General features: G+C 50.4%; 1 protein-coding gene across 2 annotated transcripts in view; it reads right to left on the minus strand.

Moving 5' to 3' along the window:
• The window catches only part of LOC138754919 (active breakpoint cluster region-related protein-like), a 212474-nt gene that overhangs the window by 141317 nt on the left and 48427 nt on the right, over positions 1–22730 (minus strand). For both annotated transcript variants that reach the window (XM_069919933.1, XM_069919934.1), the window contains exons 2-6: positions 8406–8554; positions 4537–4641; positions 2954–3139; positions 1376–1483; positions 667–727 (exon numbers count right to left, since the gene is read on the minus strand). In XM_069919933.1, the coding sequence (XP_069776034.1) occupies positions 667–727; positions 1376–1483; positions 2954–3139; positions 4537–4641; positions 8406–8554 (609 nt within the window). The remainder of the gene's footprint in view (positions 1–666; positions 728–1375; positions 1484–2953; positions 3140–4536; positions 4642–8405; positions 8555–22730) is intronic.

Consider the following 22730-nt stretch of genomic DNA (forward strand, 5'->3'; position numbering starts at 1 on the left):
ACACGCACACACACCCCTCTCTCACACACACATCCCTCTGTCTCACACACCCCCTCTCCTCTCTCTCTGTTAAACACACACACACACAAACACCTCACACACACATCCCTCTGTCTCACACACCCCCTCTCCTCTCTCTCTGTCAAACACACACACACACACCCCTCTCTCACACACACATCCCTGTCTCACACACCCCCTCTCCTCTCTCTCTGTCAAACACACACACACACACACACACCCCTCTCTCTCACACACATCCCTCTGTCTCACACACCCCCTCTCCTCTCTCTCTGTCAAACACACACACACACACACACTCACACACCTCTCTCACACACACATCCCTGTCTCACACATCCCCTCTCTCCTCTCTCTCTCAAACACACACACACACACAAACACACACACGCACACACACACACACACACACACACACACACACACACACACACACGCGCACACACACACACACACACACACACACACACACACACACACACACACTTCCCTTCCCACAGCTGCTATGCACGTACCTGCTTGCACTGACTAAAATATACGCCCGTCTATCATTCCCGGCACCAGGCAAAGCCATGTCTCCCAACTCTCCTATCCCGTTCTCCACCCCAACCTCCTCCCACCAAATCCCAGAGTCTAAAACCTCACCCTCCAGAGTTGTGGTCACAGGCATCTCCTTTGATTCCTTCGAGGGCTTCAGCCGCATTTCCTGAGGAGAGGATGGAGTGGAGAGAGAGGTGACTGGGGATGAAGGGATTGGTTCTCAATGAGACATTTATGAGACAAAATGTTTCTGCCCCTCTTCTTCCCCCCCTCTTCCCGCTCTCCTTTTCTCTCACCCCTTCTCTCCTGCCCTCCATTCCTTCTCTCGTTCAAAATATCTCCTGCTTTGTCTCTCTCTGCTCCCTCCCTCTCTTTGCCTCTATCTCTCCTTGTGGGTTTTTAGCAATTTAACTTACTCCTCTCCTAGTTCCCGACTGTTCACTCCCACCACCTTTCCCGAACTCTCCCACCTTCCCTCTCTCTCCCACCCTCTTTCCTCCCTCCCAATCTGGGAGAATAGGGGAACAGGAGAGAGAGAGGAGGGGGAAGAGTTGGGGGGAGAGGGGGAAGGGGCATGTGTTGAGGGGTGAGTGGGGGATAGGGAAGGGGGAGAGTGCAAAGGGTGAAGGAGAGCGGGGAGGTATGTGTAATGCAGTGGGAGTGAGGAGGAGAGGGAGAGAAGAGGGAGGGAGGTGGAGAGAATGGGAGGGAGAATGGGATTTAGAGGGGCATGAGGGGAGAGAGGGGGAGGTAAAGAAAGAGATATTGGAGAGAGAGGGGGGGAAGTGGACCCTCTGGGAGTGTGTGACAGTACCTGTGCGATCATTCGGAACTGCTCCCTGCTCTGGACACACCTCTCCACTGTCTCCACTGCGGTGGGGCAGTTGCTGACGAAGGCGTGGTAGATGCCGAACTGGCTGACCTGCAAGGCAAGCACGCTGGCCTGAGAGGGAGCATCAGAGACTGGGTCCCACTCGGTGTTTTGCCCTCCTAACTTGTCCCACCTCTACCGTCCCACCCACCTCTCCAACCGTACCACCCACCTCTCCACCCGTCCCACCCCCCCACCCACCTCCTCTCCTATCCCACACCCCTCACCACCTGTCCCACCCACCTCCACTCCTGTCCCTGCCCCCTCACCACCTGTCCCACCCACCTCCACTCCTGTCCCTGCCCCCTCACCACCTGTCCCACACCCCTCACCACCCATCCCATCCACCTCCCCACCCATCCTACACCCCTCAACACCGTCCCACATCGCCCTCACCACCCGTCCCACCCACCCTCACCACCCATCCCACCCCCCTCACCACGTTCCACCCACCTCCCCTCCTCTCCCTGCCCCCTCACCCCTCGTCCCACCCCATCACCACCCATCCCATACCCCTCCCCACCCATCCCACCCCCTTCACCACCCATCCCACCCACCTTCTCACCCATCCCACACCCCTCACCACCTGTCCCACCCACCTTCCCTCCTGTCCCTGCCTCCTCACCACCTGTCCCACCCCCCTCACCACCCATCCCATTCCCCCCTCACCACCTGTCCCACCCACCTCCCCACCCATCCCAACCCCCTCACTACCCGTCCCAACCCCCTAACCACCTATCTCACCCACTTCCTCAGGTAGGCAGTGACTGGGGGGGCAGGATTGTGGGGGGTCACACTGTCTGGGGCAATAGTGTAGGGTATGGGGAGGGGAGGTGAGGTTCAGAGAGAAGGAGGGGAAGGAATGGAAAGGGGAGAGGGGGAAAGAGGTGAGGGGGAGGGGAGGGGAAGGACATTGGGAGAGGGGTAGGCAGAGAGGGAGGGAGAGGAGGAAGGGGAAATGAGTGGGGTTGGGAGAGGTTGTGAGGGAAGGGAGATGGGTAGGGAGAGGTGGAGGGAGAGGGAAGGGAGAGGGGAAGGAGAAGGAAGGGAGAGGGGGAGGGAGAAGGAAGGGAGAGATGGAGGGAGAAGGAAGAGAGGTTGAGGGAAGGGATATGGGGAGGGAAAGGGAAGGATCAGGAGGGGAGGGGAGAGAAAATGAGGGATGAGAGAGGAGGGGAGGGAAGGAAGAGATAGGGTAGTGGAGGGGTGGGAGAGAGGGGGAGGGGAGAGTGGAGAAGGAGGGGACAAATGGGATTGAAGGAGGAGAAGGGGAGGGGAAAGGCTAGGAGAAGAGTTGGGTAGGGAGTGGAGGTGTGGACTGAGGCAGGGTCCCTCCACATCTCAGAGTTCTCTGGTCCCTCACAGAGGGTCAGAACAGATGACCCCATCGCCCAGTGCATGCTGGGCATGCTGGGCATGTTGGTCCTGCTCAAGGGGGGGGGTTGGGTTGATGAGGTGGGGGGTGAAGGGTGTTGAGAGAAGGGTCTTCTCCCCCCCTCTCCAGGGCCCAAGGCCACCTACCAGCTGCTGAAAGACATCTGCCACAGGTTGGAGAGGGTCACCACTCCCCAACCTCTCCTGCAGCTTCCCGCAGAAGTCCTGGTGGAGCTCATACAGGTCGGGAACCTTGAAGAAGATGGCCTGGATCTCCTGGCTGGTCAGGACTGGCTGTGAGGTATAGGCTGCAGCCTTCAGTGGCCGCAAGGGCTGGGGAGAGAGAAAGATGCTGAGGGTGGGGGCGATTGCACAGCCCCCCCCCCCCACCCTTGCCCTCCATTTTAGTCCTCCTGCTCTCTGAGACTTTTTCAATCCCCTTGTTGGAGAAAGTTCAGAGCACGTTCACAAGGACGATTCCGGGAATGAAGGGTTATCTCATGAGGGGCGCCTGACATCCCTTGGCCTGGAGTCGTTGGAATTTAGGAGTATGAGGGAGGAGTGGTCTCAATGAAACATTTCGAATGTAGAAAGGTGTGGACAGAGTAGGCATAGAAACATTGTTTCCCTACGGTGGGAGAGTCCAGGACAAGAGGGCACAATTTCAGGATTGGTGTCCGCTAAGAGCAGAGATGCAGAGGAATTTCTTCAGCCAGAGGGTGGTGAATCTGTAGAATTTGATGCCCCAGGTGGTTGTGGAGGCCGGGTCATTGAGTGTATTTAAGGCAGAGATTGACAGGTTCTCAATTACCCAGGGTGTCAAAGATTATAGGGTGAAGGCCAGGCAGTGGGGTTGAGAGGGGAAATGGATTAGCTCATGATTAAATGGTGGGGCAGACTCGATAAGCTGAATGGCCTATTTCTGCCCCTATGTCTTATGGTCTTATACTCTCTCTCATGCAGGTTCACCTGTAGTGGCTTGAGTAGTGCAGGGAGGGGACAGTATCAGACAGGATAGTTGGAACAAAGTCCAGGAACTTTACTCTCTCTGACCCACAGTGTCCCTGTCCCGGGAATGTGTGATGGAATGATATGGAGGGAGATTCACTCTGTGTCTGGCCCCAGGTATGTGTGATGAGACAGTGTGGAGGGAGCTTCACCCTGCATCTGATCCCGGGAGTGTGTGACGGGACGGTGAGGAGGGAGCTTCACTCTGTGTCTGACCCCAGGAGTGTGTGACGGGACGGTGCGGAGGGAGCTTCGTTCTGTGTCTGACCCCAGGAGTGTGTGACGGGACGGTGCGGAGGGAGCTTCATTCTGTGTCTGACCCCGGGAGTGTGTGATGGGATGGTGCAGAAGGAGTTTCACTCTGTCTGACCCCGGGAGTGTGTCTTGGGATGGTACGGAGAGAGTATCACTCTGTCTGACCCCGGGAGTGTATGATGGGACGGTGCGGAGGGAGCTTCACTCCATGTCTGACCCTGGGAGTGTGTGATGGGATGGTACGGAGAGAGCATCACTCTGTTTGACCCCGGGAGTGTATGATGGGACGATGCGGAGGGAGCTTCACTCCATGTCTGATCCTAGGAGAGTGTGACGGGACGGTGTGGCGGGAGCTTCACTTTGTCTGACCCCGGGAGTGTGTGATGGGACGGTGTGGAGGGAGCTTCACTCTGTCTGACCCCGGGAGTGTGTGAGGGGATGGTGCGGTGGGAGCTCTCGCCACTCACCAACAATAAGCTACCCAGCTTGGTGAGGTAGACTCTTTCATTCTCCAACAGTTTATGAAGCACCATTTTCCTCCTCTGCATTTGTTTATTGGGATCCTCGTCCATCTGTGCAGTGAGCAAACAGGAGTAGGAGCGAGAGTCGAACATCAGCCACGAGCCTTGACCAGTTCATCGTCAGACCGGTAGGGCAGGGGGAGATGGACACACAAAACAGGACCAACAGGTATATCAGAGGCACCAGGGGCAGAGAGAGGAGTCAGTCCCGAATGTTCAGAGGTATGTACGTGTGTGTGTGTGTGTGTGTGTGTGTGTGTGTGTGTGTGTGTGTGTGTGTGTGTGTGTGTGTGTGTGTGTGTGTGTGTGTGTGTGTGTGAGAGATAGTGTTATTAAGAATTGGTTTACAGTATGTTGCCCATTCAGAGCCAGCTCTTCAGCGCTTGACGTCCTGTTTTACGGAAACTGCCAAAATGCTTGGCCTGGAAGTCAGCCTGAATAAAACTGAGGTCCTCCATCAGCCAGCTCCCCACCATGACTACCAGCACTCCCACATCTCCATTGGGCACACAGAACTCAAAACAGTCAACCAGTTTACCTACCTCGGCTGCACCATTTCATCTGATGCAAGGATCGACAAAGAGATAGATAACAGACTTGCCAAGGCAAATAGTGCCTTTGGAAGACTACACAAGAGAGTCTGGTAAAACAACCACCTGAAGAAACACACAAAGATCAGCGTGTACAGAGCCGTTGTCATACCCACGCTCCTGTTCGGCTCTGAATCATGGGTCCTCTACCGGCATCAGCGCTGTCTCCGCTCCATCCTCAACATTCATTGGAATGACTTCATTACCAACATCGAAGTACTCGAGCTGGCAGAATCCACAAGCATCGAATCCACGCTGCTGAAGACCCAACTGCGCTGGGTGGGTCACGTCTCCAGAATGGAGGACCATCGCCTTCCCAAGATCATGTTATATGGCGAGCTCTGTACTGGCCACCGAGACAGAGGTGCACCAAAGAAGAGATACAAGGACTGCTTAAAGAAATCTCTTGGTGCCTGCCACATTGACCACCACCAGTGGGGCTGATATCGCCTCTAACTGTGCATCTTGGCGCCTCACAGTTCGGCGGGCAGCAACCTCCTTTGAAGAAGACCGCAGAGCCCACCTCACTGACAAAAGACAAAGGAGGAAAAACCCAACACCCAACCCCAACCAACCAATTTTCCCTTGCAACTGCTGCAACCGTGCCTGCCTGTCCCGCATCGGACTTGTCAGTCACCAACGAGCCTGCAGCAGACGTGGACATACCCCTCCATAAATCTTCGTCCGCGAAGCCAAACCAAAGAAAAGAAAGAAAAACAGTATGTTAAAATGAGTGTGGTGAGTGAGTGAGAAAGGGAATATGTGTGAGCGAATGTGTTAGAGCAGGGGTCACCAACACGGTGCCTGCAAGCACCAGCTCGCCCGCAGGGACCACGAGTTGCCCGTGGGCCTGTTCTAAAAATAGCACTAGTCACCAATGAGCTCCATCTAAAATTTTATTTAATTGTGTTGGCATTCTTTTTGTATCACACTTGCATTGATGTAGATTTGAAATCGAAAATACTGTAAATAAAAAAATAATTTTAAATAAAAATGTTTATTATACGAACTCTGACCTAGTCTGGTTCAAAGATCAGTACTGTGCACATTATTCAGCATTTGTTGAATAAGCTAGCAGGGGCTGCGAAGATGATGAGCTAAATGCAGTTTCTACTCTCAAAAACTTGGCAGAAAAAAAGAAAGAAAACATCATTTTCACTGTGAAAGAAAACTGTGTGTATCTCATTTGCGGGGCGACTGTGGCAATGGCAAGGCGGCACAACGTGGAGAGACAGTTCAGTACGTGTCACAAAAGCTACCCTGCTAACTACCCACTGGGCAGCACACTATGGGCAGAAAAAGCCCGCGACTTAAAGGCAGCTTTGGGCAAACAGCAGTCTTTTTTCATGAGGCTGGTGAAAAAATTCCCGAAATACAACCGAAGCCTCAGCCAGAGCGACACATTTTTTTGATAAAGAAGAAATAAAGAAGAAAAAAGGCATTTTCAGGCGGGGGGGTTTTGAAAGAAACAATGATGATTATTTCAAACACTCTTTAAAGACGAGAGGAATGGAGCCGATGTCATATCCACTCTCTCCGATGTCCAACTGGGGGAAGTACGATGGTTCGAAGAGTTTCGGCTCTGTCTGGAAATTTGGTATATGCACTGCAGCTATGAAGGTTGCCAGCCTGTTTGGTTCAACCTAACTCTGTGAATCAGCCTTTTCTGACATGAACTTCATTAAGAACAAACACAGAACACGCCTCACTGATGCACATCTGCAAGACTCACTCAGAGTTGCAGTGTCAAGTGACACCCCAGATTACGGTACTCTGGTGAGCAGCTTGTAATGCCAGGCTTCCCACAAACAGACAAAAAAAACAGATATCAGATGTTGTCAGTGGCAACATGGCAGTGCCACAGCAAAGTTAAATTCTGTTGGAGTTGATAAGTTTTTCTATTCAATTATCCATCTTTTAATGTTTATTTTTACTGACTCCAACAAATTCAAATATTGAAAAATTGTGACAAATGCGTTCATAAAGTGTGACAGATAGGATGATTTTGTTAAAAATGCTGCCAATTTGGTGATTAGTATAAAATGTGATGAGATGTATTTAAAAATCTGAAAGAGTTGATTTTTGTAAAATCTCACTTAATTGACAACGTGCAAACATGGTGAATAGTTCATGATTTGTTAAAAATTGTTAGTTAGTGATAAAATGGGACATGATGATTTCCTATGAAATGTTGCAAAAGTGATCATTTGAAGCAGTGCAGAGATTAATAGCAATAAAGTGTAACATGTTGAAACGTATCTGTTTCCTACCTTGTTAAATCATTGTTAATAATTATTGTGAGGAATCATTAATGTGACCAGTGTCTTCACATAACATGAATCATTAATAATAATATATAATTAATGGTAAACCGCGCAACTTCATATTACTCAGTACCCTTGAGGTAGCTCACAGTTTCAAAAAGATCAGTGACCCCTGTGTTAGAGTGAGAGAGTGTGGCTGTTTGTGGTAGAGTGTGTGAGGAAATGTGCGAGTATATATGTGTGAAAAAATGTTAAAGTGTGAGGTTGTCTGTGTGAGTGTGTGCTTGTGTTGGTTGAAAAGTGGTTGTGTAATTGTGTGTATGTGATATTGTGAGTATATGCATTCCACGGTGTGTGTGTGTGTGTGTGTGTGTGGGGGGGGGGGTTGTGTGTGTGTGTGTGTGTGTGTGGGTTTGTGTGTGTGTGTGAGGGCGTGTGTGTGGGGGGTTTGTGTGTGTGTGGGTATGTGTGTGTGGGTGTGTGGGTTTGTGTGTGTGTGGGTGTGTGGGTTTGTGGTTTGTGTGTGTGTGGGTGTGTGTGTGGGGGTGTGTGGGTGCATGTGATTATCTGCGTAAGAATGTGCATGTGCATCTGTCTGTGCACATGTGTGTATGCATGTGTGTACATCAGCATGTGCGTGTATATGTGCATGTGCGTTTTTGTGTGTGAGTGCATGTGTGTATGTATTTGTGCATCTATGCGCAAACGTGCATGTGCACATGTGTGTGCATGTCTGTGTGTCTATGCGTGTGCATGTGTGTGTGTGTGTGTGTGTGTGTGAGTGTGTGTGTGTGTGTGTGTTTTTGTTGAACACACCTGCGATGGCCGGGAATGGTGGGAGTGCGGTTCCAGATCGGAGCATTGGCGGAATCCAGGTCGATTGCTTTGTCCCTGGCCATGGGTGACACCACTCCACTCCATCCCCTTCCCACCCAATCCCCTTCCTTTCTTTGCTACTTACCAGTGCTTCTGGACGAAGGGGGGATAAGGTTCCATTGGTTTCCGATGACTGGTTAATGTAGCCCGAATCTGATTGGACGACTGAATCCAGTACGGGCTCCTGGGTAAACACCTGGTCATCCTCTACGTCCTCTGTGTCCTCTCCAGAAACTGTATTGGGTGGGAGAGGAGATAGACTAGCAAGACCCTCAGGCACCTTCTCCTGGGAAACTGACGATAAAGTCTTGGCCCAGAGGCCAGTCTCGGGGGACCCAGAAAGTTATGTCAGCAAGAGACAGGAAAATTGAAAAATAGGGGAGAGAATCCAAACACCAATGTTTATCATTGAATCACACAACGTGGAAACAGAACCTTTGGTCACCTTGCCCATGCCAACCAAAATGTCCCTTCCATACTCATCCCTTCTGCCTGTGTTTGGCTCTACATTTCTCCAAACCCGTCCTATTTCAGGGATGTGATGTCGAGGCTTTGTAAGACTATCCTCCACTACAGATCAACACCTCTGTGGGGGAGAGAGTGGAGACACCAATTTCCTTGGAGTTCACTGAGCCAGTGACCTATCGCGGACACTCAACATCTCCTCACTAGCCAGGAAGGCGCCACAGCAACTGCACTTCCTGAGAAGACTGAAGTGGGCAAGGCCACCGGCTGCCGTCACATCAACCTTCTACAGGAGTGCTATCGAGAGCGTCCCGGCTGGCTGCATCTCCGCGTGGGAATGGTTACTGCAGGGAAACAGATCAGAGTTCAATCCACAGGACCAGAAGAGCGGCAGAGAGAATCACGGGAGACTCTCTCCCCCACCCCCATTGGCATGATCGACCAGGATGGTTGTCTGAAGAGGGTGCTCAAAGATCATCGGGGACCCCCTTCCACCCCCGTGTGCTGCATCTTTCAGCTGCTCTTGTCAGGGGAAGAGATTCAGAAGGATCAGAGCCAGCACCACCAGACTGAGGAACAGCCTCTTCCTGTGGGCAGCGAGAATGCTGAACGACCAAAGGAATTGACCTCCCCCCCGCCCACCCCCCCGGCCCTGAGACTATTATTTGCGAAAGACTATTTATCTGTCTAAATGAAATACTTGTCCTGCAGGCGTATTGTGCATGCTGTCCGGGTGTGTGTCTGCGTGCTTTGCACCGAGGACCGGAAGTCGCTGTTTCGTCGGGAGACAATAAACTTGGCATAACTAAGGCACTGGTGAGGCCCCACTTGGTGTATGGGTTACGAGGTACAATTGAAGGATGTGCTGGCATTGCAGAGGACGTGAAGATCACAAGAATGATTCTTGGAATCACGAGGAAGGTACGGCAGCTCTTGGCCTGCACTCCTCGGAGCATAGGAGGATAAGGGGGGGGATCCTCATAGAAGCATTTCTAAAGGCCTGGCCAGAATAGTTGGGGAAAAGTTGCTTGCCCATGGTAAGGGTGTCGAGGGCAGGAGGTTACAACTTCAGGATTAAAGGACATTTAAAACAGAGATGAGGAGGAATTCCTTTATCCAGAGAGTGGTTGAACCTCTGGGATTTTCTGCTATGGGCAGCTGTGGAGGTCAGGCCATTGGGCATGTAACAGAGTATATGGAGGTGTTTTGGAGATAAATTGGGAAAGGTTTGTTGGAGTAGGTCACACACAAACACTTAAAAACACACAATTTTTGCAGGAGCTTTTGCAAGAGGCTCAGACTCAATGTTTGCAAAAGGCAACAAATGTAACCACAGGCAGTAGCAGCTTTGTCTGGAAAACAGAACCTACTGTCTGGAAGGTCATGTAATCTTTGCAGGCAGAGGGAGGGAAAAAACAGGCTTTGCTCTAAGAGAGGAGGGAGTGAGAGAGAGAGAGAGAGAGAGAGAGAGAGACACACACACACACATAGTGTGTTCCAGAGGGACAAGCTGGCAAGCTTTGGAAGACAGCCTCGTCAAAGGAGAGGACTGGCTGTCCGGTGTTTCCCTTAGAATAGGTGAAACAGAAAGGAACTCTGTGGTGACCTGAAAGAAAGAGGTTATCATATGGAGAACCCTGACGGGGCAAGTTTCTTTAAAGTGTGCTGGTTGCAAGAGATCAGTTGTGGGTGTCCAGAGAACAACAAATCTCTCTCTGAAAACCAACAAGAACCTTCCTGACTGGTAACCATTTACCTTTCAAGCACCAAAGCCTGGTGAACTTTATAAATGATAAATTCTGGCCACAGTATAAGAATTGCCTGCAACCAGTGAGATTCGACTGTGAACCAAAGAACTTTGCCGAACTTACACACACATTACACACACCTGCACTTAGAATTAGAAGGGGGTTAAGTAGATTAAGTGAGTCAATAGAGATAAGTTAAAGTTTGATTCTATTTTCATGTTCAAAGATCATTAAAAGCAACTTTTGTTTAAGTAATCCTTTGTCATGGTGCATGTCTACTGCTGCTGGGTTTTGGGGTCCTCTGGACTTGTAACAGGCGTATTTAAGGAAAGGGTTGACAGGTTCTTGAATGGTCAGGGTATCAAAGGGTATGGGGAGAAGGCCGGGCAGTGGGGCTGAGAGAGAGAATGGATCGGCTCATGATTGAATGGCAGGGCAGACTCGATGGTCTAAATGGCCTATTTCCGCTATCATATGGTCTCAATATTTTTAAATTTAAATTTAGACACACAGCACAGTAACAGGCCCTATCAGCCCACGAGTTCGTGCCGTCCAATTGAACTACAACCCAATATGTTTCAGATTTCAGATTTATTTTCAGAGTACATACATGACACCACATACAACCCCTGAGATTCCTTTATCCTGCGGGCGCGGCAGAATTACCACTAATTGGTTGTGCAAAAAACACTGTACACAGTGTTCACGTGTAAACAAACGAAGAACTGTAAACAGATAAATAATGTAAAAAAACTGACTGTCCAATACAGAGAAAACAAAGAAAATCAGTAAAGTACACAAGTCAGAGTCCTTAAATGAGTTTGTCGTCGAGGAGTCTGATGGTGGAGAAGAACGCCTGTTCCTGAACCTGGTGGGTGTGTGAATTGTGGCACCGATACCTCTTTCCCTGATGGCAACAGCAAGAACAGAGCAGGTGCTGGGTGGGTATGGGATCCTTGATGATCGCTGCTGCTCTCCGATGGCAGCATTCCCCATAGATGTTCTGGATGGTGGGGAGGGTTTTGCCCGTGATGTCCAGGGCTGTATCCGCTGACTTTTACAGGGCTTTACGCTCAGGGATACTGGTGCTCCCCGTAGCAGACAGTGATGTAGCCGGTCAGCGAACTTTCCTCCAAACCTCTGTAGAAATTTGCCTGGGTTTCCGGTGTCGCACCGAACCTCCGCAAACTCCTGAGAACGAAATGTTTGAAGGGTGGGAGGAAACTTGAACACCCGGTGAGGGGGCGGGTAGGGGGTGGGAAAGAACCCATGCAGACATGGGGATAACGTACAAAGTCTCGTGGACAGCGAGCCTGTATTTGAACGCAGTCTCTCCAGCTGGAAGCCTACTTATAGATAATTCCTCTGACCAAAGGGGTTCTGAGACAGACATTAACTGTCACCATGTACATTTCAACCCCCCACCGGGCAACCTGTAACTGTAACACCCCACCCTGCACCCTGTAACTCACAGGAACATGACACCCTGCACCCTGTAACTCACTGTAACACACCATTCTGAAACCTGCAACTGTAACACCCCACCCTGCACCCTGTCTTCTTTGGCTTGGCTTCGCAGACAAAGATTAATGGAGGGGTAATGTCCACATCAGCTGCAGGCTCGTTTGTGGCTGTCAAGTCCAATGCGGGACAGGAAGACATGGTTGCAGCGGTTCCAAGGGATAATTGGTTGGTTGGGGTTGAGTGTTGGGTTTTTCCTCCTTTGAATTTTGTCAGTGAGGTGGGCTCTGCGGTCTTCTTCAAAGGAGGTTGCTGCCCGCCGAAATGTGAGGCGCCAAGATGCGCGGTTTGAGGCGATATCAGCCCACTGCCGGTGGTCAATGTGGCAGGAACCAAGAGATTTCTTTAGGCAGTCCTTGTACCTCTTCTTTGGTGCACCTCTGTCTCGGTGGCCAGTGGAGAGCTCGCCATACAACACGATCTTGGGAAGGCGATGGTCCTCCATTCTGAAGACGTGACCTACTCAGCGCAGTTGGATCTTCAGCAGCGTGGATTCGATGCTGTCGGCCTCTGCCATCTCGAGTACTTCGATGTTGGTGATGAAGTCGCTCCAATGAATGTTGAGGATGGAGCACCCTGTAACTCACTGTAAAATCCCAACCTGCCCCATGAAACACACTGTAACTCCCCACCCACACCCTATAACTCACTGTGATACCGCATCCTGAAAACTGTAATCCATTTTAACACCCCACCCTGCACCCTGTAACTCACTATAACACCCCACCCAGAAACCTGTAACCCATTATTATACCCAACACTGCACCCTGTAATGCACTATAACACCACACCCGGCACCTTGTAACCAATTGTTACACGCACCCCGCACACAGTAGCTTACTGTAACACCCCGCTGGCACACTGTTACCATAACACCCAACATCGCACTCTGTAACTCACTGTAACAACCCACCCTGAAAAATGTAATGGTAACATCCCACACTGCACCCTGCAACTCACTGTAACATGACATCCAGCAACCTGTAACTGACTGTAACACCCCACCTTGCACCAAGTAACTGACTATAATACGCAACCGGCATCCTATAACTCAATGTAATACCCCAACCGACACCCAGTATCTCTAATTCACACACCTGGCATACTGTAACTCACTGTAACACCCGACCGGCACCCTGTAACTCACAGTAAATCCCCAACCTGCACCCTGTAACTAACTGTAACACCCCATCCTGCACCCTGTAACTGTAATACACCAACCGGCACTCTGTAACTACTGTAACAATCCACCGTGAAAAATGTAATGGTAACATCCCACCCTGGACCCTGTAACTCACTGAAACATGACATCCACCAACCTGTAACTCACTGTAACACATCACCCTGCACCCTGTGACTCAATGTAAAACAACACCCACCACCCTGTAAATGTTACACCTCTCCGACACCCTGTAACACCCCACCCCGCACTCAGTAATTCAATGTAAAACCCCATCCTGCACTCTGCAATACAGTATAACACCCCACCCTGCACCCTGTAACTGTAACACCCCACCCTGCACCCTATAACTCACTGTAACACCCCACCCAGAACCCTGCAACCCATTGTAATACCCCATCCTGCACCCTGTAACTCACTATAACACCACACCCGGCACCCCGAAACCAATTGTTACACCCACCCCGCACACAGTAACTTACTGTAACACCCCGCTGGCACCCTGTTACCATAACACCCAACACCACACTCTGTAACTCACTGTAAACCTCCACCCTGCACTCTGTAACTCACTGTAATGCCCCACCCTGCACCCTGTAATTAACACCCCATCCTACACCCTGTAACTCACTGTAACATGCCAACCGGCACCCTGTAACACTGTAACACACCACCCTGCACCCTGTAACTGTAATACATCAACCAGCTCTCTGCAACTCACTCTAACACCCCACCCTGAAAAATGTAATGGTAACACCCCACCCTGCACCCTGTAATTCACTGTAACATGACATCCACCAACCTGTAACTCACTGTAACACCGCACCCTGCACCCTGTAACTGTAACTCCCCACCCTGAACTCTGTAACTGTAACACACAAACCTGCACACTGTAACACAATGTAACACCCCACCCTGCACCCTGTAATTCACTGTAACATGACATCCACCAACCTGTAACTCACTGTAACACCGCATCCTGCACCCTGTAACTGTAACTCCCCACCCTGAACTCTGTAACTGTAACACACAAACCTGCACACTGTAACACAATGTAACACCCCAACCTGCACCCTGTAACTGTAACACCCCATCCTGAACCCTGTAACTCACAGGAACTTGACACCCAGCACCCTGTAACTCACTGTAACACATCACTCTGAAAGCTGCAACTGTAACACCCCACTCTGCACTCTGTAACTCACTGTACAATCCCAATCTGGCTCATGTAACACACCATAACTCACCACCCGCACCCTATAATTCACTGTGATACCCCACCCTGCAAACTGTAATCCATTTTAACATCCCACCCTGCACCCTGTAATTCATTGTAAAACCTCACCCATCACCCTGCAACTGTAACACCTCACCGGCACCCTGTAACTCACTGTAACTCCCTACCCTGCACTCAGTAATTCAATGTGAAACCCCATCCTGCACCCTGTAATACGGTATAACACCCCACCCTGCACACTGTAACTGTAACACCCCACTCTGCACCCTGTAACTCACTGTAACACCCCACCCAGAACCCTGCAACCCATTGTAATACCCCACCCTGCACCTGTAACTCACTATAACACCACACCTGACACCCTGAAACCAATTGTTACACTCACCCCGCACACAGTAACTTACTGTAACACCCCGCAGGCACCCTGTCACCATAACACCCAACACCGTACTCTGTAACGCACTGTAAACCTCCTCCCTGCACTCTGTAATTCACTGTAATGCCCCACCCTGCACCCTGTAACTGTAAAACACCAACCGACACTCTGTAACTCACTGTAACAACCTTCCCTGAAAAATGTAATGGTAACATCCCACCCTGCACCCTGTAACTCACTGTGACATGACACCCAGCACCCTGTAACTCACCGTAACACCCACGCTGTACTCTGTAACTGTAACACACAAACCTGCACACTGTAACATACTGTAACACCCCAACCTGCACCCTGTAACTGTAACACCCCACTCTGCACCTTGTAACACACGGTAACATACAACTCTGCACCCTGCAACTATAACAACCCACACTGCACGCTGTAACTCACAGTAAACCCCCACCCGCACCCTGTAACTCACTGTAACACCCCACCCCGGACTCAGTAATTCAATGTTAATCTCCATCCTGCACCCTGTAACTGTAACACCCCACCCTGCACCCTATAACTCACAGGCACATGACACCCTGCACCCTGTAACTCACTGTAACACACCACTCTAAAACCTGCAACAGTAACACCCCCACCCTGCACCCTGTCTTCTTTGGCTTGGCTTCGCGGACAAAGATTAATGGAGGGGTAATGTCCACGTCAGCTGCAGGCTCGTTTGTGGCTGACAAGTCCGATGCGGGACAGGCAGACACGGTTGCAGTGGTTGCAAGGGAACATTGGTTGGCTGGGGTTGGGTGTTGGGTTTTTCCTCCTTTGTCTTTTGTCAGTGAGGTGGGCTCTGCGGTCTTCTTCAAAGGAGGTTGCTGCCCGCCAAAGTGTGAGGCGCCAAGATGAGCGGATTGAGGCGATATCAGTCCATTGGCGGAGATCAATGTGGCAGGCACCAAGAGATTTCTTTAGGCAGTCCTTGTACCTCTTATTTGGTGCACCTCTGTCTCAGTGGCCAGTGGAGAGCTCACCATATAACACGATCTTGGGAAGGCGATGGTCCTCAATTCTGGAGACGTGACCTACCCAGCGCAGTTGGATCTTCAGCAGCGTGGATTCGATGCTGTCAGCCTCTGCCATCATGAGTACTTCGATGTTGGTGATGAAGTCGCTCCAATGAATGTTGAGGATGGATCACCCTGTAACTCACTGTAAATTCCTAACCTGCCCCATGAAATACACTGTAACTCCCCACCCACACCCTATAACTCACTGTGATACCCCATCCTGCAAACTGTCATCCATTTTAACACCCCACCCTGCACTCTGTAACTCACTGTAACACCCCACCCAGAACCCTGTAACCCATTGTAATACCCCACACTGCACCCTGTAATGCACTATAACACCACACCCGGCACCCTGTAACCAATTGTTACACACACCCCGCGCACAGTAACTTACTGTAACACCCCGCTGGCACACTGTTACCATAACACCCAACACCGCACTCTGTAACTCACTGTAATGCCCCACCCTGCACCCTGTAACTGTAATACACCAACCGGCACTCTGTAACTCACTGTAACAACCCACCCTGAAAAATGTAATGGTAACATCCCACACTGCACCCTGCAACTCACTGTAACATGACATCCAGCAACCTGTAACTGACTGTAACACCCCACACTGCACCAAGTAACTGACTATACTATGCAACCGGCATCCTATAACTCACTGTAACACCCCAACAGACACCCTGTATCTGTAATTCACCCACTTGGTACACTGTAACTCACTGTAACACCTGACCCGGCACTCTGTAACTCACGGTAAATCCCCAACCTGCACCATGTAACTCACTGTAACACACCAACCTGCACGCTGCAACTTTAACACACCAACTGGCACACTATAACTCACTGTAACACCCCACCTTGCACCCTGTAACTGTAACATACCAACCGGCACACTGTAACTTACTGTAACTTGACATCCAGCACCCTGTAACTCACTGTAACATCCCAACCAGCACCTTGTAACTCAATGTAACATACCCCTCTGCACCCTGTAACTGTAACACCCCACCCTGCACCCTGTAACTCACTCTAAAAGCCCACTCCACACCATGTAACCCACTGTAACTCCCCACCTACATCCTATAACTCACTGTGACACCACAGCCTGCAAACTGTAAACAGACTTTAACACCCTACCCTCCATGCTGATACTCACTGTAACACCCCACCCAGAAATCTGTAACACATTGTTACACCCATCCCGCACCCAGTAATTCACTGTAAATCCCCGCTGGCACCCTGATACTGTAACACCCTATCCCACACTCTGTAACTCACTGTAACACCCCACCCTGCACCCTGTAACTCACTGTAACACCCCACCCTGCACCTTGTAATTCATTGTAACATGACACCCAGAACCCTGTACCCCACTGTCACACACCACTCTGAACCATGCAACTGCAACACCAATCCCTGCACCATATAAATCACTCTAACATCCCACCCTGCACCCTGTAACACTTACACTCCTCCCTGCACCATGTAACTCACTATAACATCCCAACCAGCACCCATTAACTCACTGTAACAACATGGTAGCACCCTGTTCCTGAAACAACCTATCCCGCACTCTGTAACTCACTTTAACCCCCCCACCCTGCACGCTGTAACTCACTGTAACATGAAACCCACCAGCCTGTAACCCACTGTAACATACCACTCTGCACCATGTAATTATAACAACCCACCTTGCAGCATGTAACTCATTGTAACACAACACCTGGCACCCTGTAACCCATTGTTGCACCCACCCTGCACCCGGAAACTCACTGTAACATGACATCCAGTACCCTGTAACTCACTGTATACACCACTCAGCACCCTGTAAATGTAACACCCCACACTTCACCCTGAAACTCACTGTAACACCCCACCTTGCAGCCTGTAACTGCTACACCCCACCCAGCAGCCTGTAACTCACTGTAATACCCTGTTGGCACCCTGTTACTGTAACACCCTATCCAGCACTCTGTAACTCCCTGTAAGCCCCCAACTTCCACCCTGTAACTCACTGTAACATGACATCCAGCACCCTGTAACTCACTGTAAATCCCAACCTTGCACCCTGTAACAGTAACAACCCACTCTGCACCCTGTAACTCACTGTAACATGAAACCCAGCACCCTGTAACACACAGTAACACACCATTCTGCACCCTGTAACTATAACACCCCACCTTGCACCATGTAACTCACTGAAACATCCCACCCTGCACCATGTAACTGTTACACCGCACCCACACCCTGTGAATGTACCACCCCACCCCGCACCCTGTAACGCACTGTAACACCCCACCCCGCACCCTGCAACTGTTTCAGTGAACCCTGCATCCTCTGACTGTAACACCCTACGGCGCACCCTGTTACACAATTTAACACGAAGCACTCAACACTGTGTCTCTAACACGCCACCCTGCACAGTGTAACTCACTGTAACATCCCACACAGCACCCTATAACTTACCGTAATACACCACCGGCACCCTATAACTCACTGTAGCACCCCACCCAGCACCCTGTGACTGTAACACCCCATCCCGCACCCTGTGATACACTTTAACACCACACTCTGCACCCTGTAAATGTAACACCCCACCCTGCACCCTGTAACGCACTGTAACAAACTGTAACACCCCACCCCGCACCCTGCAACTGTTAACCTGAACCCTGCACCCTGTATCTGTAACATCCCAACCCGCACCCTGTGACACACTTTAACACCAAACCCTGAACTCTGTGTCTCTAACACGCCACCCTGCACTCTGTAACTTGCTGTAACATCCCACACAGCACCCTACAACTTACTGTAATACACCACCGGCACCCTATAACTCACTGTAGCACCCACCTGGCACCCTGTAACTGTAATTCACTACCTGGCATAATGTAACTCACAGTAACACCCCACCCTGCACCATGTATCTCACTGTATCACCCCACCAGACACCCTGTAACTGTAATTCACCCACCTGGCACACTGTAACTCACAATAACACCCCACCCTGCACCATGTAACTCACTGTAACACCCCACCAGACACCCTGTAACTGTAATTCACCCACCTGGCACACTGTAACTCACAATAACACTCGACCCGGCACCCTTTAGCTCACAGTAAAACCCCACCCTGTACACTAAAACTCATTGTAACACCCCAAACTGCACGCTGTAACACACTGTAATGCCTCACCCTGCACCAGGTAATAAACATCCCATCCTGCACCCTGTAACTCATTGTAACATACCACCATGCACCCTGTAACTGTAAAACCACAACCGTCACCCTGTAACTCACTGTAACACCCTACCCTGCACCCTGTAAATGTAACTCCCCACCAAGCACCCTGTAACTAACTGTAACACACCACTCTGCACCCTGTAATTCATTGTAACATGATACCCAGTACCCTGTAACCCACTGTCAAACACCACTCTCAACCATGTAACTGCAACACCAAACCTTGCACCATATAAATCACTCTAACATCCCACCCTGCACCCTGTAACAGTTATACCCCACCCCGAACCATGTGTAAAACACTACACCGCATCCTGTAACTCAAAATAACACACCACCTTGCACCCTGTAACTGCTAAATCCCACCTAGCATCCTGTAACTCACTGTAACACCCCACAACGCACCAAGTAACTCATTATAATACGCAACTGGCATCCTATAACTCACTGTAACACCCCAACCGGCACCCTGTAACTCACAGTAAATCCCCAACCCGCACCCTGTAACTCACTGTAACACATCAACCTGCACTCAGTAATTCAATGTAAAAACCCATCCTGCACCCTGTAATGCAGTATAACACCCCACCCTGCATGCTGTAACTCACAGGAACTTGACACCCTGCACCCTGTAACTCACTGTAACATCCCACTGTAATGCCTCACCCTGCACCAGGTAATAAACACCCCATCCATCACCCTGTAACTCATTGTAACACGCCAGCCGGCACCCTGCAACTCACTGTAACGTACCACCATGCACCCTGTAACTGTAACACCCTAACCGGCACCCTGTAACTCACAGTAAATTCCCAACCTGCACCCTGTAACTCACTGTAACACACCAACCTGCACGATGCAACTGTAACAAACCAACTGGCACACTATAACTCACTGTAACATTAAAAAACCAGCACCTTGCAACTCACTGTAGCATACCATTCTGCACCCTGTAACTGTAACATACCAACAGGCACACTGTAACACCCCACCCTGCACCCTGTAACTCACTGTAACATCCCAACCAGCACCTTGTAACTCACTGTAACACCCCACCCTGCACCCTGTAACTCACTGTAAAAGCCCACTCCACGCCATGTAACCCACTGTAACTCCCCACCTACATCCTATGACTCACTGTGACACCCCACTCTGCAAACTGTAAACAGACTTTAACACCCTACCCTCCATTCTGATACTCACTGTAACACCCCACACAGAACCATGTAACCCATTGTAACACCCCACCCTGCACCCTGTAACTCACTGTAACACTAAACCCGGCACCCTGTAACCCATTGTTACACACAGCCCGCACCCAGTAACTCAGAGTAACACCACGCTAGCACCCTGTGACTGAAACAACCTATCCCGCACTCTGTAACTCACTTTAAGCCCCCACCCTGCACTCTGTAACTCACTGTAACTTGACATCCAGCACCCTGTAACTCACTGTAACACCCCACCCTGCACCCTGTAACTCACTGTAACATGAAACCCAGCACCCTGTAACCTACTGTAAGACACCATTCTGCACCCTGTAACTATAACACCCCACCTTGCACCATGTAACTCACTGAAACATCCCACCCTGCACCATGTAACTGTTACACAGCACCCCACACCCTGTGAATGTAACACCCCTCACCGCACCCTGTAACGCACTGTAACACCCCACCCGTCACCCTGTAACACACTTTAACAACAAACCCTGAACTCTGTGTCTCTAACACGCCACCCTGCACATTGTAACATCCCCCATAGCACCCTGTAACTCTAACACACCAACCGGCACACGATAACTCACAGTAGCACTCCTCCCTGCACCATGTAACTCACTGTAACATCCCACCCCATGCCATGTAACCCACTGTAACTCCACACCGACGCCCTGTAACTCAGTATAACACCCCACCCTGCACTCAGTAACTCAATGTAAAATCCCACCCTGCACCCTGTAACAAAGTGTAAAATCCTACCTTGCACCCTGTAACAGTAACACCCCACCATGCACCATGTAACTCACTGTAACACCACACCCGGCACCCTGTAACCCATTGTTGCACCCAGCATGCTCCCTGAAACTCACTGTAACGTGACATCCAGTCCCCTGTAACTCACTGTAACACCCCACCCTGCACCCTGTAACTCACTGTAACATGAAGCACAGCACCCTGTAACTCACTGTAAAACACAACACCGCACCCTGTAACTCATTGTAACACACCACCTTGCACCCTGTAACTGTTACAACCCACCCAGCATCCTGTAACTCACTGTAACATCCCACACCGCACCAGGTAACTCACTATAATACACCAGCAGCATCCTATAACTCACTGTAACACCGCACCCGGCACCCTGTAACCCATTGTTACACCCACCCTGCACCCTGAAACTCCCTGCAACGTAACATCCAGTCCCCTGTAACTCACTGTAACACCCCACCCTGCACCATGCAACAGTAACACCCCACCCTGCACCCTGTAACTCACTGTAACATGAAACCCAGCACCCTGTAACCTACTGTAACACACCATTCTGCACCCTGTAACTATAACACCCCATCTTGCACCATGTAACTCACTGAAACATCCCACCCTGCACCATGTAACTGTTACACCGCACCCCGCACCCAGTGAATGTAACACCCCTCCCCGCACCATGTAACTCACTGTAACATCCCACGCGACACCCTGTAACTCACTGTGAACTCCACACTGCACCATGTAACTCACAGTAACATCCCACCCCATACCATGTAACCCACTGTAACTCCACACCGACACCCTATAACTAAGTATAACACCCCACCCTGCACTCAGTAACTCAATGTAAAACCCCACCCTGCACCCTGTAACAAAGTGTAACATCCTACCATGCACCCTGTAACAGTAACACCCCACCATGCACCATGTAACTCACTGTAACACCACACTCGGCACCCTGTAACCCATTGTTACACCCACCTCGCACCCAGTAACTCACTGTAAAACTCCGCTGGCACCCTGTTACTGTAACACCCTATCCCGCACTCTGTAACTCACTTTACCCCCCCCCCCACCCTGCACCCTGTAATTCACTGTAACTTGACATCCAGCACCCTGTAACCCACTGTAACATACCACACTGCACCATGTAACTATAAAACCCCACCTTGCACCATGTAACTCACTGTAACACCGCACCCTGCACCATGTAACTGTTACACCACACCCTGCACCCTGTGACTGTAACATCCCACCCTTCACTCTGTAACTCATTGTAACATGACACCCAGCACCCTGTAACCCACTGTAACACACCACTCTGTACCCTTTATATGTAACACCTGACCATGCACCCTGCAACTGTTACACCACACCCCGCACACTCTGACTGTAACACCCCACACCGCACCTTGTGACACACTTTTACACCAACCCTCAACCCTGTGACTCTAACACCCCACCCTGCACACTGTAACTCACTGTAAAAGCCCAGTCCGCCCCATGTAACCCACTGTAACTCCCCACCTACATCCTATAACTCACTGAAACATCCCACCCTGGAAACTATAAACAG

This window comes from Narcine bancroftii, chromosome 2 (genome assembly GCF_036971445.1).
Source record: "Narcine bancroftii isolate sNarBan1 chromosome 2, sNarBan1.hap1, whole genome shotgun sequence".
NCBI classification, from domain to species: domain Eukaryota; kingdom Metazoa; phylum Chordata; class Chondrichthyes; order Torpediniformes; family Narcinidae; genus Narcine; species Narcine bancroftii.